Below are 16,937 nucleotides of genomic sequence, written 5' to 3' on the forward strand. Positions count from 1 at the left end.
GAGCATTCAGAGAAAGCCTTGCTGGTACAGTGGCGATGGGCAGAGGCCTGATGATGAGAAGGTGAACTGTGCCTGTATTGGGGTGGGGAGAAAACATTCAAAGTAGAATAGCAAGTGCAGAGGCCCTCAAGCAGAAGGTGTTATTTAACAAATAGAAAAAATGTCAGGTTAGCCAAAGAGGAGTGAGTGAAAGAAAGGGTGATAGATGAGGCCAGAAGATATGTGGGGGCAAGGAGAGGGTGAGGTCATATAGGGCCCTCAGGACACTGAATATTTTGAGCAGAAAGGACACCTCCCACCTCCTGACACTTGCCCATATCAGGCACCCATTGTGCTGACTCTGTCTCTCTGGAAATATATTCCCATGTAAATTTGTGACAGATTTTTTTTTTAATTTAATGAACACAGGTTAAGTTTATATGTGTGTCTCTTTGACGGAATCATGGAAAAGTAATCCTCAGTAGGGGCATGTGTTTGGTTCTTCTCATAAATAGCCATGCAAAGAAGAAAATAACACATAGTAAAAAAATGCTTCTAAGGAATACCAGATCACCTGACGTTTCAAGCTTTATGTATCTCTCTCTCTCTCTCTCTCTCTCTCTCTCTCTATATATATATATATATATATATATATATATATATATATATATATATATAGTCAACTCCCATGACCATAACAAAATACCAAAGGCTGGGTGGCTTCAACAACAGAACTTTATTTTCTCACAGTCCTGGAGGCTGGAAGTTCTAGATCAGGGGAACAGCATGGTTGAGCTCTTGGTGAGGTTTCTCTTCCTGGCTTGCAAACATCCCCCTGCTTGCTGGATCCTTGCAATAGAGAGAGAGACAGAGAGAGCTCCGGTCTCTTCCTCTCCTTAGAAAGGCATTAATACCATTGTGAGGGCCCTACCTCATGGCATCATCTAGACCTAATCACCTCCCAAAGGCCCCACTCCAAACACCATCACCTTGGAGGTTAGGGCTTCAACATATAAATTTTGGGAGGAAGTGTTCAGTTCATAGTATAACGATACCTGTTTTCCTGTGCCAAAGGAAATTCAGTGGGAATGGTAGATAATTTGGTACACTGGTCATTTTCCAGCTCTCTAGAACCTGCAGTTCAGGGAAGAGAAAGAACCAAACAGAGTGGATGGAGGATGTGGGCTTTGGCTCAGTGCTTCAGTCTTGTCCTGTGACCAGGAAGTAATCCTCCTCCCTCTCCTCAAGCACTCACACTAAGCGCCCCCCACCACCACTACCTCCCCCGTGTCCATCCCTCACCCAGTTGGTCAGTTGGCATGGGACTGGGAGTTTCTGGGAGGGGGGACAGTAGGCCTGGATAGGAGCCTGGTGTGCATGTGGTGGTGGTTCTCCCTCTGTGCCTTCTCGATTACCTCCAAGAAACAGGTTTCTGCCTTTGTTCTTCTCAAACTCCATGGACTGAAGGTATGATTTCCACCCAACAAATGCCCTTGCACTGATCTCTGTCCCATGAAGTTTGTTATGAAGGTAGTATTTTGGAGGAGGAGTTAAAAATGATAGACTAAAAATCCTTTGTCTATCAATCTGAGGAGACAAAGTCTCTGAAAAAGATGTAGAATCTTGAGAGCAAATTACCAGTTCTGTAATGAGTGGTCCTATCTTTGCAATATACATACCATTGATTTGCATCAGAAACTTGAAATATTGAGCAAGCCCAATCTGGCTGAAGTCATTTTTTAAAGAATTGTTGCCCCTTACCCTTCCCCCTGCAGCTGCACTTGTAGCTGAATGTTTTGGACTCAGATGGTTTAGTTCCTTCTTAGAAGGAAGAAAACCCATGGCTCTACCAGTCTGTTCCCCAGTGAAGAGGTCAGGCATGTGAATACAAGCTTTGTGTTCTTGAGATGTTGGTCAGAAGGGGTGTAGGTGAGCAGCAAGGAGGCGGCAGGACTTTTTTTAGATTGTTTGCTCTACTGTAATCTGATGCTTTTTAAGTGCAACCTCATGGCTTTCCCATTGGCTGTGATGGTTTCTACAGATCAGCCTTCCCTGGGACGTTCCCTTGCCCAAGGGGAACGATCGTGCTCAGTCACCGGGGTCACATCTCCTTGCCATGTGACAAGGACTCCTTGCCCATGCTGGCTCAAGACAAAGAGGAACAGACCTCTCCTTGTCTCTGACCAGTGGGGCAGCTCTCATGCCCCAGCTGGGAGAGACGCAAGATTCACTTTGTGTGTCCAAGAAGTCTTCCACACATTCCTCCTCAGTTGAGAGGCCAGCTCTGTTAAAGGAGCCCCACTGTCAGGTTCTCTGACAATGACATCTAGGTACCTCAGGGCTGGACCACCCACACAAACCCTGACCACACAGGTAGGGACAGGGTGAGTGACCATGCTGGCAGGTGGTCTGAGCATGTTACAAAGGGAAGAGCAGAGCCTTGAGGCTGTGTCCACATGCAGAGGAAGGGGAGGGTTGTATCTGTGGCCTTACTCACTGCTGACGTTCTTTGGCCAGAATGAAACCCCAGGTGGGATGCAGTCCAGAACTCCCTGGCATCATCATAGCCATGCCTTGATGCAGGCTCCATGCCGCTGCGGCCCTCCTGCTTTCCTCTGAGGCCTGGTCATTCTCATGCCAGCTCATCCTTGTCTCTGGCACAGGCCTGGATGGATGCCCAGGGGCCCCTGCCGGGTGGGCTGCTGCTGGGTTAGAGGGCCAGACACCCCTGATGGGGCTTGTGCTTGTGTTTGAAGGAGGACGACAGGCACCTGGAGGTGTTCTGTGAGCTCCTGGGCCTGGAGAGGAGCAAAATTGCTCAGTGGCTGTGCAATCGCAAAATCATCACAACTTCCGAGACGGTGGTGAAGCCCATGACCAGGCCCCAGGCCATCAACGCCAGGGACGCACTGGCCAAAAAGATCTACGCTCACCTGTTCGACTTCATTGTGGAGAGAATTAACCAAGCGTTGCAGTTTTCAGGCAAGCAGCACACTTTTATTGGTGTTTTGGACATTTATGGGTAAGATTCTCTTCTGTGAGCCTGTCTTTCCTCATTGAAATGTCAAATGCCCATTATTTTTAGATCATTTTGTTCTGGTTTCTCATTTGTGTTTCACATGATCAGAAAGATGGTGGTGTCTGTGTTTGCACTTGTGGATGTTAAGTTCCATCCCCTGGGCTACAGTGTGCTTATGTAGAGCAGGTTACATAGATGCTGAGCTAACAGTGACCTGCACCAAGAGGCCTCTGTGCTGGGTGGTCCCCACGCACTTTCTGCCTCTCAAGCAGAGGGGAAACAACCAAGGCTTACACGCAGAAGTGTGTTGGCCGTTGCTCAGCTGGTGGTAGAGCCCATGTCTGGTTCTCTGTGGAGGCCTCATGAGGGGGTGGAGCCCTGACACAACTCTCCCATTTCAAAGGGGCCAAACAACAGCCCCAGACATCCTGTGCCCTGCCTGTGCTCACAGGGTCAGAGGTGGGCTCAAAGCCAGGGCTCTGACAGCCAGCTTCACACACCAGAATCCTCTTCCATTCTCGGACCCCAGCCCTTCTCCAGCTGGTGTAATACCATTGAGGACAAAGTTCTCTCCACACTGGAGTTGCTCTTCCTCCTCTTTGCCTGGTCCTCCTTTTTCTAAATCCAAGGCCACATGTGTGCCCAAGATGCTTATAGCATCCCCAGATGGCATGAGTGAGGGCAGGCCAGCGTGGAGGCAGGCTCTCAGGCTTCTTGGTGCTCAGGCTTTTGTTTGTCAACAGCTGCCTTCAGGTGTTCAATGCTTCACCCCTCTCAGGACCAGTCCTGGTTTCTCAGGCAGATCATTCCATTCAAGGTGTCCCCCTCACCCTGGAGTGTGTTCCCTCCCACCCGGTGAACAGTAGGCCAACCCCTCCTCCCCATTCAAAGGGGAGAGCACCCACAGCAGATGGGCCGTGATGATGCTGTTGAACTTTTACCCAAGTGCAGAGAATCGGCTTTCCCATAGCTGTGTAATGTGAGACAGTGCCTCAAGGGAGGTACTTTGTTTAATTTAGATTCTGAGTTAATACATGTGACTCCCAATTAATAGCGTATGTCAACAGTTCTAAAATATTGATACGTTACTGGGATAGTCTAGTAAATGATTTACCTTGTCTTGTGCTACAAAGAGGATTTGAGTAGCCAGTGAGAATCTAAGTAGACTTTTAAAAAGAAATAGTCTTTTTAAACAATGGTCTCTATTATTGGTAGAGTTACGTGATTGCTATAGTATTCTGTTCTTTTCTGTGTTTTTAAATGTCTTAAAAATAAATAGTCCTCTAAGGATATATTATTCCATTCAGTCAACACCTATTTAAGTGCCAGACATGTGATGGGTGGGATTGATAAACAGAATAGGCATATGGCCCATGTCTTTTTGGGACTTAAATTTTAGTGGAGAAAGCCGGCAGGCAATTAGAGATTGGGATGGTTCTTGTGATGGGAATAAGCAAAGAGCAGATGGATGTGCCAGAGATAACGGGCGCCAGGGGAGAGAGGAGGCAGCTGAGTACATGCAGTGAGTGAGGAGTCAGGCAGGCAGGAGTCAGATCCATGAAGCCTGGAGGCCAATGGGATAAGGAATTCGAAGTTTTGGTTAAGTGAGCAAACCTGAGACAGTAACTAAATTTATAAGAACATGCTTAGAGTAGATCTTAAATTAAAATTTTAAAATTAAAATCCTCTTCAAAAACTCTAATGGTAGAGTGCTTGCTGCCATGTCAGAACTAATGGGCCCCTCTAAAAGAATGAGGTCCTTTCTGAGTAACAATGCTGCTGCTGCCTGGGGCAAACCCTTTCAGGCCTCTCCCTGTCTGGCATGCTCCTGTGGATCAGTCCCGGCTCACCTACGCCAGGCAGCTTTTGAGAGAACTGGGCTCATTTGGACCTGGAAATACAGCAGCCTCAAAGGAGAAGTTATGAGCACTGAAAGTGATGACAGGCAAAGCTGTGAGCCTTGAGGTTTCAGCTCAGAACAACATGAAGCCTTGTGGTTCCCCAGCCAGTCGGCGTCTACGTGCCGTGCACCCAGAGTGAGCAAGGCCCAGGGGTGGGGGTCAGGACCCGGAGAGGGAGTGCTGCGGCACCACTGTGTGGCCCCAAGAAAGTCACAAGACCTCTCCAAACCTCGTTTCTGCCTCTGTACGCTGGGGCCCCTCGTGCAGGGTTATGATGAACTTCAAATGGAAAAAATTGTGAAGGCATCTTAAGAACCATAAGCATCATTCACACGTGAGGTGTTGTAATAGCTAATGTGCTTCTGGCATTTTAGGTCCAAGATTTAGGTCCTTCCGTGGGTTTTGAACTTTAGACCTGAGGGCCCGTTTTTGGAAGAAGGAGTATGTAAGAGAACAGGAAAATAATTGATATTTGATATTCCACCCCTGCTCTAGAAAGCCTCCCCTTTGGCCCTGGCTGTGGGCTGTGGAGCACCACGAGGCCCTCTGGACTCACCCCCAGCCCAAGCTATGTGGGTTCTACTCCTGCTTTGAGTCACCCTGGAGCTGTCTAGAGCACCATCGAGGCCCTTAACACACTCAGAAATTCCTACCTGAGCCAACCTGGGTTAGTCAAGTGGGATTCCCAGGGAACCTGCAGTTGGAGCCAGCAGAAACCACTCACATTTAGAGCCATTAAGAACCAAGGCTTTGGAGACCCCAGAGCTGGGGTCAAATTGCTTGTCTGGCACCACTTGCTGCTGTTGGCCTCTGGCCGTCAGGTGTGACGAGGGGTCCTGCTGGTCCCGCACCCTGGGGCGCGTCAGGGTTAAGTGAGGTGGCCGAGCACCAACCCCGATACCTGCAGCGCTCAGCTTCCTCCTGGCAGGAGCATTCACCTGGCTGGGAGACAGCCCACACCAGGTTACAGAGTGACAGAGTTCACGCGCCAGTTCAAATTCCCAGCTTCCCTTGGGGGTCGGGCGGTCTCACAGCCAGCCCAGTGCTAGTCCTGGTCACGGCCAGGAGCTGAGCCACAGCTGTCCCCGGGGGACAGCCCCGCTTGTGGCCCACGCACAGCTCACGGCAGCACTGCCTCCACCTGCTTCCTGTTTCTCTCACCACCTGCCTCCTCCCAGGCCCTGGGTTTGCAACTCTGGAGACAAGTATTCAAAGTCTGAAAATAGACGCCATGGCGTCTGCTGTGCTCTAGGCTCTTTACTGACCTTGCCCTTGTCTTCCAAACCCTGAAGCCAGGCCGTGGGGAGGCAGAGCTGTGCTGCCCCTCACTCAGCAGAGTGGGGAACAGCGGCCTTGTCCGCCCCCCCCCCCCCAAGCATAGGTGCTGTGGGCAGGCAGGTTCTCCGCTGAGTCCGACACTCCCTGCGTGACCTCAGGCATGCTTCGTGACCTCTCGCAGCCTTAGCTCCTCATCCACGAAGAGAGTAATTGTTTGTGGGCGCTGTTATGTGAAGCAAACGATACAGCCCACTGTGACCAGCCTGTCATGAGGCCGCCTCAGGGTAGGCGTTTTGTACACACCAGATTCCTTCCAGAGGCTGCCTGGAAAAAAGATGACTTATAAACTGCCAGGATATTAAAACCAGAAGCTATGAAGCATAGTTAAAACTTGCAGAAAACAACCAACTTTTAAACTATGAAGTTTGTCAAAAAATGCTTATCTGTAAACAAATGTATGTGCCCTGCACGGATGTTTTAACTTGTTCAAACCATATTTCAGTTTTGAAACCTTTGATGTGAACAGCTTTGAACAGTTTTGCATCAATTACGCTAATGAGAAGCTGCAGCAGCAGTTTAACCTGGTAGGTGACTCTTCCGCCTTCTTGAAACTTGGTTCTCAGCCCTGCGTGTGCACCACGGCCTCTCCTCAGAGGAGCCCCACGCTGGGTCACTGCACCACCTTGTGGCCCTGTCTTGAAATCACACCTTCCCAGCCTATTCCATCCTGTTCTAGCCGCCTGGCCTGATGCTCAGCCGAGTCCATCACCTGCCTGCACCTGCTCACAGACCCTCTGAGCAGCCGGACCAAATGATGGAGTTTCCTGAAGGCCCCAGGGCCTTGCAAGCCTCTTTATGTTTGCACTGCTCCTCTCTGTACCATAACCCACCGGCTCCTGTTCTTTCCCCATCCCTTCTTCTTGATCTGGCAAATTCCTGCTCATCTGTTGAAATTCAGCTTCTCTCAAACAATTCCTGAAGAAAAAATAGTATGACATCGTGGAGAGCATGGACTTTTGCTCAAACTGGCTTTGACTCTCTGCTCTCCCACCTTCTTCTTCTGAGACCTCAGGCTCAGAACCTCAGTTTCTTCTTTTGGAAAAACAAATCACTGGTATCCGCCTGCCTAATATTGTTATGAGGAGTAGACCTAACATTGAATCGTAGTCAGTAAGTGTTTCTTTTCTTTCCCTTTCCGCACTTTAGAATTAATCCATGTATAACATTAAATTTCACCCCATTGCAAATTTATGTTTTGTTAGCATTCTCAAGGATTCCCTAGAAGTTTAGCATTTCATAACTACAAGTAAAGCTTATTCCAGGTAGATATGCTGCATGACTCACCTGAAGTCACCCCACCATCCTTAGCATTCCCCTCTACCCCCATCACTACTCTGCTCTCTCTGGCTTGTATAAGAGTCATGTTTCACAACCTCCGATTGGGCTTCTGTGGTGGCAGAGGGATCTTCTGTGGGAGGCTTTCTCCTTGCTACCCCTTCTCTCCCCACCACCTGCAGTTAGGATGAGCCCAAGCCAGACCTCTGGGGAGCCTCCCTGGCACCCTTATGGCCTGAACTAGTCATGAACAAAGTTGTCCACGTGTTGGCTTCTGACACTGGCCTCACAGCCAGCATTCTCAGGCAGGCTGGCTCCCACCCAGCCCTAGAGGCTGCATCTGTCTTGGAAAGCGGCAGTGCTGTGAGCAGGGAGGGGTTGCAGGACCACCCTGAGTGGGCTCCGTGTTGGAGGCAACAGGATGTGGGGTCCCACTCAGACCAGGTGGGAGGATCATGTCAGGAACTCTGCAGCATCCATCATGGGTATCTGCACCTCAAAGTCTTCCCTAAACATTACAAACCAGTCAGGTATCTGTGTTTTCCAAATGCTCACGTCGTGGACTTTGGAAGCACACTTTAATGTTCTGTTTTATTTACTCTATTAATTTCTGGATTTCCAGCATGTCTTTAAACTTGAACAAGAAGAATACATGAAGGAAGATATCCCTTGGACGCTGATAGATTTTTATGACAATCAACCAGTTATTGACCTGATTGAAGCAAAAATGGGTATTTTGGAACTACTGGATGAAGAATGCTTGGTAACTTAAATTTTTTTGTTGTTGTTCAACTTCTGCATAGTAACAGATGAGAATATTACAAACTGGATTTGTGTGTGTGTGTGTGTGTGTGTGAATTCCTGACATGTTACCCAATTGATGATGTTAATGTTGGGATAGCAGTCCATAGCAGGAACCCCAGAGGGCCAGCTGAGCTTCCCACCCTCTTCATGTGTAGCCCACCTTTAGGTACTGTGCACAACATCTCAGGTCATGTCCAGCAAGGAGAAGCCCTTTGAGGCTGTCCAAGGCATATGTAGAATGGAAGTGAAAATAGCAGGTAACCTCATACAACTTGTTAATGACTAACAAGAATTGAGTTTTCTTTTATTTCCTCTTTCTTGTGAGTCATCCACTGGGAGGTGTAGCTGAAAAATCAGTATCATACAATTCAAAAGAAGAGGTCTCTAGTTCTCCTGTTATTACCTCCCTCTAGGAAGAGCTACCTTTACAGTGGGCCAGCCTAGCAGTGTCCCTCATGGGACCACAGGGACAAATAATTCCCAGGAAAGTATTTGTTTTTTGGTTTGAAGATTGTATTTTGGGGTGTTATGTGTAAGTGATGATTCAGTGAATTGGTTTCTACTCTAGAAACCAATATGGCACTGTATGTTCACTAAAATTTAAATTAAAAGAAATAAATTATCCCCAAACTTGGTGGTTTAACATAAAAATAAAAAAATATTTTTTTAAAGCTTGTATTATGATGTTTAAACATAGGTTTAGTTTCCTTTTCCAGAGATTTATTTATTTAAAAAAAAAAGTAAAAAAAAAAAGTCATAATGTTGAAGACTAACTGGCATTTCTCCCTGAAATTCTCAATTCTACACTTTTTCTCACAGATTATCCTTTCTGGTACTGCCCGTGTTTCAGCCCCTGGAGTGATACAAGATTAAAGGGCTGGCAGCAGGGCTAAGCATTCTGGAATGATCTAGTGAGGGCAGGGTGCACAGGCCAAGGCTGCCTCTAGGAAATATTTGTACCTCCTCTACACAGATGTTTGCTAGGTGATCACTATCACAGAGCAGCATGCAGGAGTCATTTGGACACAATGGGGTATTCACTGACCCGGGGCTGAATATCACCGATCGTTTCCATATCACCAGTATGAAGAACAAGTTTTGCAACTAGCTTTGTTTGAGGAAGTGGTTATTCAATAGGCTGTAAAATGAAAAAAAAAATGTTATTTTCCTGAGACGGAGGCAAGGTGGGGAGCACTACATTTAGGTTATTCGCCTTTCCCCCCATCCAACTGAGAACAGAACTCACATTCATGTAATGGAATCTATGCTATTTTTTTCCCTAAACCTTTTAGACTTCTTTGGGAAGAAATAATAGGAATACTGCCACTTTGCAAAAATAAATTTCTTCACTCTTGAGTCACTCTATGTCCATTTCCTTCTAGTTTATAACATTTTGTTCTTCTAAAAGGGCATCAATATGTCTGTTTAAATGACACTCTAAAGACTGTTAGGATCAAGGACAGACATGTGCCTTGAGCTGCTCTATAGAAAGGAGCCGCAGATGTAAGCAGCTCACCCTGAGGCATCAGCTCACCTTGGTTTGTCAGAATTAGAACTTTTCTGTGCCTCTATTAATCTCTCATCTCTACTTTTCTTCCCTACTATTTGATTTGCTTTTCTCTTGCAGTTACCACAAGGAACTGATGAAAACTGGCTTCAAAAGCTATATAATAATTTTGTCAACAAGAACTCTTTGTTCGAAAAACCCAGAATGTCAAATACATCCTTTATCATCCAGCACTTTGCTGACAAGGTACAGTGAGGGTCTGGAGCAGTGCTGTCTTCCCTGGAGCTGGTGTGGTTTCCTAGGTGCAGCTAGAAGCCGGGGACTTCTCTGGCCAGATTCAAGCACACTTGGCACGTAGCTGTGATGAAGGATACGTGTGCATGTGTTTAACAGTTTTTAATTTGTTTTTATTGCAAAATATGAATTTTAGCTGTACTGTTTTAAAGATAAGTCTGCTGCTAGTAGACCTCATTTCTGATTTTGGCTTTACTGTGATTTCATTGGTGTTTTATCAGTTTTCTTCCTCTATGAAATTGTCCTCAAAACAGCATAATTGTTTTCTATAATAAAAGCTGTATCTTTTTTTTGAAGTTTTCTATCTTTATTACATTGCGGTATATGTTTTGCAGTGGTAACATAGGCTGGCCCAAGATGTTGCTTTTTCTAGGTGATCTTTATTTTCTTCTTTATAGATCTATTCTTTATGAAACATGTGACTTTAATAAAAAGAAGAAGTTCTTTAAAAATTACATTACAGAAAGCTTAGGAAAGAGGGAAAAAAGAAAAATCACCATCACCACTTGCCATAAACATATGTATCATTTTGTTTTCCTTCCCTAAGAAACTCCTGCCCTTAGCAGTTGGGTGTCACCCTAGGGGCCTGGTCAGTGCCTTGGGATCATGGGAACAGTGCTAGTGCTGGGAGTCAGAGTATTCATTGTGACTGAGATGGCAGGGGAGGGGACAACAAGCTAGAAATTCTGTGATGAACTTTGTGGATTAGAGGAGCACTGTAAAAACCTGGTAGCATTATTGATTCCTGCAAAGATGCATATGAAGTGAATGATAATATCTGAGGTTATATTTTCTAGTTGTTGTCTTTTGCAATTCCACAGCTGGGATCCCATGGGGGAAAGCAGGGGAAAAAAGGTATCAGACTTTCCAATACAAATATGGGATTTACTTCGAGACCCTCTTCATGGTACTTGATTTCTGCACATTTAATTCTCTCACCCCTGGCACTTCTAAGAAGAACCTCTTCAAAGCAGCATTTTGGGTGGACTGCAGGTTGGTAGGGAGAAACCACATGCACTGTCAGATTAACTTAGGTTCTCAATTTACTTAGCCAGGGAAATACAATGATTTTGAAAGTGAGGCGGCTGTCCTTAGATGCAACAAGTCAGCACATTTTCCCGCAGCTCCCAGAGCTCCCAAGAGAGGCACCTGTGACTGTGCCCACAGATGGTCTCCCTGGATCAGGCCAGGTCTACATTATTATATCTTTGCCCTTTTAAACCAGAGGCTCATATCACTAGCCTGGAAGAATTTATACAGCAATCCAAGGTCTTCATTCACCAAGGAGTGTTTACACACAGCCAGTGTTCCGGGTTCTTAACCCAAACTCTGCACAGCAAGGACCCTTCCTCACTTAGGGGAACAAAACAAAGTACTTGCCCATGGGTCTGTGAGCACTCTCTCTGCCTCCAGATTCCAGAATCCCCTAAAAGCCTGTTGATGAACAGTCATTAAAATTTTATTTTAGATGTGTTTTCTAACCTATGAAAAATATATATCACATAATAAACTATGTAACCCAGAGGCATAAACTTTTGGAGTTTGAATATTTAAGCAACTACCCTGGATATGTTGTTTGAGGGGTTCAAGAAGCCTCATGGATCAGAAAGGGTTGTGTGGAGTTTTTCAAAGCCAAATTCAAGCAGTGCAAACATTTACCCACTATACTTGATTCTAAGGGCTTCGGTGGCCCTTGAACACTCTGTGATCAAATAGTCAGATATTCTTTCTACCATATTAATGCTATTTAGGGAAATATTTCTGTTTGAACACAAAGGACAACACTGAGGTTTTTTCCTCCTCCTGATGGCTTCAAAGGCAGAGTGAACCCCAAGCCAGTTCTTAGACTTATGTGTGTATTGACTGCACACATCGCAGGGAATGACCGGTCACCTGTGGCTAGAGGGAACCCATAGGTGAATACCGAGTGATCAGTGGCTAGTGAAAAATCCAGGATTGGGAAAGCCTGGCTCTTTCCATCAGATGACATATTCCCAGCTTTGAAGGTTTTATATAAATGATTTGCTGTAAAAAACAGAAACTGAATCTCTTTTTAGAAGATTGCCTTTTTAGCCCCTTCATTAGTCATTGTTGAAAAAGAAAAAGAGAAAAACTATGATATTTAGATGCTGTTTGCTTTTCTTCTTTGGAAATAATTAAATCCTTTCTCTACATAGGTAGAATATAAATGTGAAGGTTTCCTTGAAAAGAACAGAGATACCGTCTATGACATGTTGGTTGAAACCCTGAGAGCAAGCAAGGTTGGTAAGGTCCCTAAGAGGTAATTAATGTTATTCCTTATGTAACTTGACACGGACCTAGATGTTCATCAGGAAAGAGTAAGAAGTATGTGGGTGTGTGTACTGTCTTACAGTGGCAACCTGTAGCTCAGACGTAGAAAAATAACTGTTTTGGAATTGGGACTAAAATATATCAAGCTTCTGAAAGCATCCAAATAATTATTCATTAGATACAAAATCAGAAATCAAATGTGTGGATACCAGAAAGGAAAGATAGCTAATATATAACCAGTTAAAGAGCCACAGTTCACATTTGATTCATTCATCCACAGATATTTATGGAGCACCTACCATGTGCCATCACTGGTCCTAGATTCCTGATGCAGCAGTGAACAAGGCAGTCAGGGTTCCCGCCCTCGTGGAGATCACGTTCTAGAGGGAGTAACATACCCTAACCACATAAGTGGCAATGGCAGGTAGTGCTAAGCACATAAAAGAAACCAGGGCAACACAAGGAGAGGGTGACCTGGGGAAAAGGGTGCTGGTTCTGATGTGCAAGCTCCCTGAATCCACAGTTCTTTATGAGAAGTAGTGTCACCAAAGGAATAACTTCTGGATTTTTCTTTTCCTCTTCGAACATTTCCTTATTAGCATTTGAAAATAAGAATATTCCATACGTGGGATGCCTGGGTGGCTCAGCAGTTTAGCAAGTGCCTTGGGCCCAGGGCGTGATCCTGGAGTCCCAGGATCGAGTCCCACATCAGGCTCCCTGTATGGAGCCTGCTTCTCCCTCTGCCTGTGTCTTTGCCTCTGCGCCTCTCTCTCTCTCTCTCTCTCTCTCTCTCTCTGTCTCTCATGAATAGATAGATAGATAGATAATCTTTAAAAAAGAATATTCCATACACGAGCTTTCATTTTGTAAATATTTGGTTAGATTGTACTTATTTTTCTTTTTTTTTGTGTGTGTTTTTAAAGATTTTATTTATTTATTCATGAAAGAAACACACACAGAGAGACAGAGAGAGGCAGAGACACAGGCAGAGGGAGAAGCAGGCTCCATGCAGGGAGCCTGATATGGGACTGGATCCCGGGTCTCCAGGATCACGCCCTGGACTGAAGGCGGTGCTAAACCGTTGAGCCACCAGGATTGCCCTATTTTTCTTTTTCTTTAAAAGATCCTTGATCCTTTGTTGATATTCAAGTATTTTGACAATTTCCCATATAAGCATGAGCATTTCTACTAACAGTCATAAATAAGTCATAAGCATGACAACTTCAGTTATTAAAACCAATTTATGTTAGAGAATTCAATGTGGAAGTGGCCTGCATCTTGTGTACAAAATTAGTTGATTTAATTCACCAATTGCTTACTCGTCCCCAAGCATACCCTGGGGTCCAGTCTAGAAGATGGATGCAGATCACATGAAAGCACGGATGGGTCTCTGCTCAGCACAAAGGTTCTCAGAGGCATGGGACATTCAGATCCACTGGTTTCACAGCCAGACATACAAGGATTCATTAGACAGGGATTTTCCCCCCACAGGAGATTGTCAGTGTCTGATTTAAAGGAAAAAAAATGAATTTAACTCTAAGCAGATAAGACATTTAAAGAAGTAATTGATGCATGATAGAAAATAAGGAGTATCTTAGAAGACACAACTAAAGGATTTTTTCACTTAGAAGAAATCAGAATTAATTTGAGTTGGGCACAAATTTTTTTACTTTTTTTTTAACCTTAATCTAAGCAAGTGCCAGAGATGGAGCTAGAAAATATTTTTTTTTAGATTATTTATTTATTTATTCATGATAGTCACAGAGAGAGGAGAGAGAGGCAGAGACACAGGCAGAGGGAGAAGCAGGCTCCACACGGGGAGCCCGACATGGGACTCCATCCCGGGTCTCCAGGATCACACCGTAGGCTGAAGGCAGGTGCTAAACCGCTGAGCCACCCAGGGATCCCCTAGAAAATATTTTAATAGAACCTTGAATGATAGGTAGAGTTTGGATGTGCAGGGATGAAAATGTGAGATAGGAGGGAGGAGATTCCTGGTGTGGAAACAGCATACAGACCCAGGTACCTACATAGATATTTGCACAGATTTACCCTCTGTTCATATTCCTGGAAAGAAGCCATGTGTCATCCGGAGGAAGGACAGTCCCCTTCTGGGATTCAGATTTGGCTGTAGAGATTGGTTGAGACTGCTGACCTCATCTTACCTGGGGTTGTAGTGGCCATTTATGTGGTTTGCATCAGCTGATAACTGTGAGTGAACACCTTTGGACATTAGAATCCTCTCTGTTCTTTCCAGTTTCATCTCTGTGCCAACTTTTTTCGAGAAAATCCGGTTCCTCCTTCCCCTTTTGGTTCAGCGATCACAGTTAAATCTGCAAAGCCACTTATCAAGCCAAACAACAAGCAGTTCCGGACCACAGTGGGGAGCAAGGTACCCAGAAAGTATCTGAGGGTGAGGGGGCCTGGGGCCTAGGCCAGACCACCCCCGGGAGCCAGGCCACAGTAGTGCCCATCTTCCAGGCCTGGACTTGGGCACTGAACTGCTTCACATCCAGTACATATGGAAGTGCAAAGAAAGGCCACAGTTCATCATCATCATACCTCAGCCTTCAAGGTTACATGCACCTGAGCAAACCACATGTTTGCTAAGTTCCCTGCTATTTGGGATAATTGGATATAGGATATGCTAATAATCACAGTCATGGATTGAAATCTTTCATAATAGATGTTGAGACATGAAGTTAACTTTTCTTCTTCTTAATTTACCAATGTTGGGCCTTCCTTTTTTTTTTTTTTTGGCCTCGATCTAAGCATCAAATTTCAACATGACATCTGTTCTCTGACCTTGTTTCCTAGTTCCGCGGCTCTCTGTACTTGCTCATGGAAACCCTCAATGCAACCACACCCCACTATGTCCGATGCATCAAGCCAAATGATGAGAAATTACCCTTTGAGTAAGTGTTCCCATGCAGTAGAGGGAAAACACCAAGGAGGTCATTTCTGTCACAATGTTGGAGAATTTGCTTATAATTCTCTTGCGCTTCACTGTTTCTGGGTTTTTTAATGATTCAGAGCAACCCCATCCTTTACCTAAACTGTTAGCACAACCCCTCTAAGGAGGCTAAACCAGCTTGTCTCCAGGATGAAGCAAAGGGGCTAGCTCTGAAAGAATAGTCTGCAACTAAGGTTTGTGCAACTGAGAAAGCCAGAGCATTTCCTAAGTTATAAGAATAATTTGTGTATAGCATGGTGACTATAGTTAATAACACTAAATTGTGTGTTTGAAAGTTACTAAGAGAGTAGATCCTAAAGGTCCTCATCACAAGAAAGAAACTTGTAACTATGTATGGTGATGGGTGTGATCCAGACTTACTGTGATTGTTTCACAATATACACAAGTACCACGTCACTGTGTTGTACACCTCCAGCTACTATGATCCTGCCTTTCGATGATAACTCAGTAAGAAAGAAAATGTGTTTTTTTAAAGGAAGGTGGTAGAGGAACAGAGGTTTCACCCTCAAATACAGCATGAGACGAGACTTGTTCTCTGGGGCCCCCAGGAAAGCCCCCAGACTAGGAGTGGGCGTTGCAGTGTCTTTGAGCTGGCTAGAGCTGAGAGGGGTCTGAGGGGTGTGCACCGTCCCTGGAGGTGGCAAATGTGTGTGGGGGTGCCCACCAGGGGCTCAGACCTCAGCCAGGGGGTGTCCCATAAAGGTGATTCTAGCATCAGATGGGCACTAGGATGAGGCAGGCCGGTACGTTTCTTCCGCTCTGGGTGTCATGCGAAGCTGACATGCATCAGCTTGTCACCGAAGGCCATTCCCCAAAGTCTTCTCCCTGCTTCTGCTCTCTGAATCTGTCCTTTCCCCACCACTTCAGTCAGCTTCCCAAACTCTTCGCAGAGCTGCTGTTGTCATCTCCCCTGCAACAGGTGTCCGTGGAGTAGCTGCTGGGTGCCTGGTGTGGGGGTCCCAGAGGTGGACCCCACTCCCCCGGGGCGCACAGTCCCCGGTGGCTCTGCTGCGCTGCTCATGGGCATGTTTGTCTGTCATGATGGCTAACACGCATCCTAACACACATCTTCTTTCAGGTTCGACTCCAAAAGGATTGTTCAGCAGCTGCGAGCCTGTGGCATTTTAGAAACGATTCGCATTAGCGCGCAGAGCTACCCTTCCAGGTTCACTGTCACTCCTTGCTTCGGGGCTGGGGGCGGGGGTGGAACTTCCCAACTTCAGGCCTCCTGAGAACCAAGGGAGCAGCTGCCAGACTTTTTGTTAGATACTTGCATAAGATGCCCCCAAGATGCCCCCCAAGATTTTTCCCACTGTGCTGAGGGCAACTGGCGGCGGTGTGAGGGATGGGCCCCCCCCCGACCACCCCATCCCCCATTTCCACTGCCAGTGACTGTCTCCAGCTGCCTCCCCACTGCTCCTGGGAGAGGGAGCTGAAGGGGGGGACAGCACAATTGGTGAGGCGAGTGTTAGCAGAAATACTGCACGGGGAACACACAGGTGTACTCAGGGTGAGGTCAAAGGTCAGTACCATCACCCCACCAACTCCACCCCA

General features: G+C 45.9%; 1 protein-coding gene across 1 annotated transcript in view; it reads left to right on the plus strand.

Moving 5' to 3' along the window:
- MYO5C (myosin VC) overlaps window positions 1-16,937 on the plus strand; it is a 97,134-nt gene that overhangs the window by 30,725 nt on the left and 49,472 nt on the right. The window contains exons 10-17 of the mRNA XM_055320192.1: window positions 2,736-3,001; window positions 6,680-6,761; window positions 8,135-8,275; window positions 9,944-10,069; window positions 12,295-12,378; window positions 14,667-14,801; window positions 15,227-15,324; window positions 16,462-16,548. Of these exons, the coding sequence (XP_055176167.1) occupies window positions 2,736-3,001; window positions 6,680-6,761; window positions 8,135-8,275; window positions 9,944-10,069; window positions 12,295-12,378; window positions 14,667-14,801; window positions 15,227-15,324; window positions 16,462-16,548 (1,019 nt within the window). The remainder of the gene's footprint in view (window positions 1-2,735; window positions 3,002-6,679; window positions 6,762-8,134; window positions 8,276-9,943; window positions 10,070-12,294; window positions 12,379-14,666; window positions 14,802-15,226; window positions 15,325-16,461; window positions 16,549-16,937) is intronic.

This window comes from Nyctereutes procyonoides, unplaced genomic scaffold (assembly GCF_905146905.1).
Source record: "Nyctereutes procyonoides isolate TBG_1078 unplaced genomic scaffold, NYPRO_anot_genome, whole genome shotgun sequence".
In the NCBI taxonomy this organism is placed as follows: domain Eukaryota; kingdom Metazoa; phylum Chordata; class Mammalia; order Carnivora; family Canidae; genus Nyctereutes; species Nyctereutes procyonoides.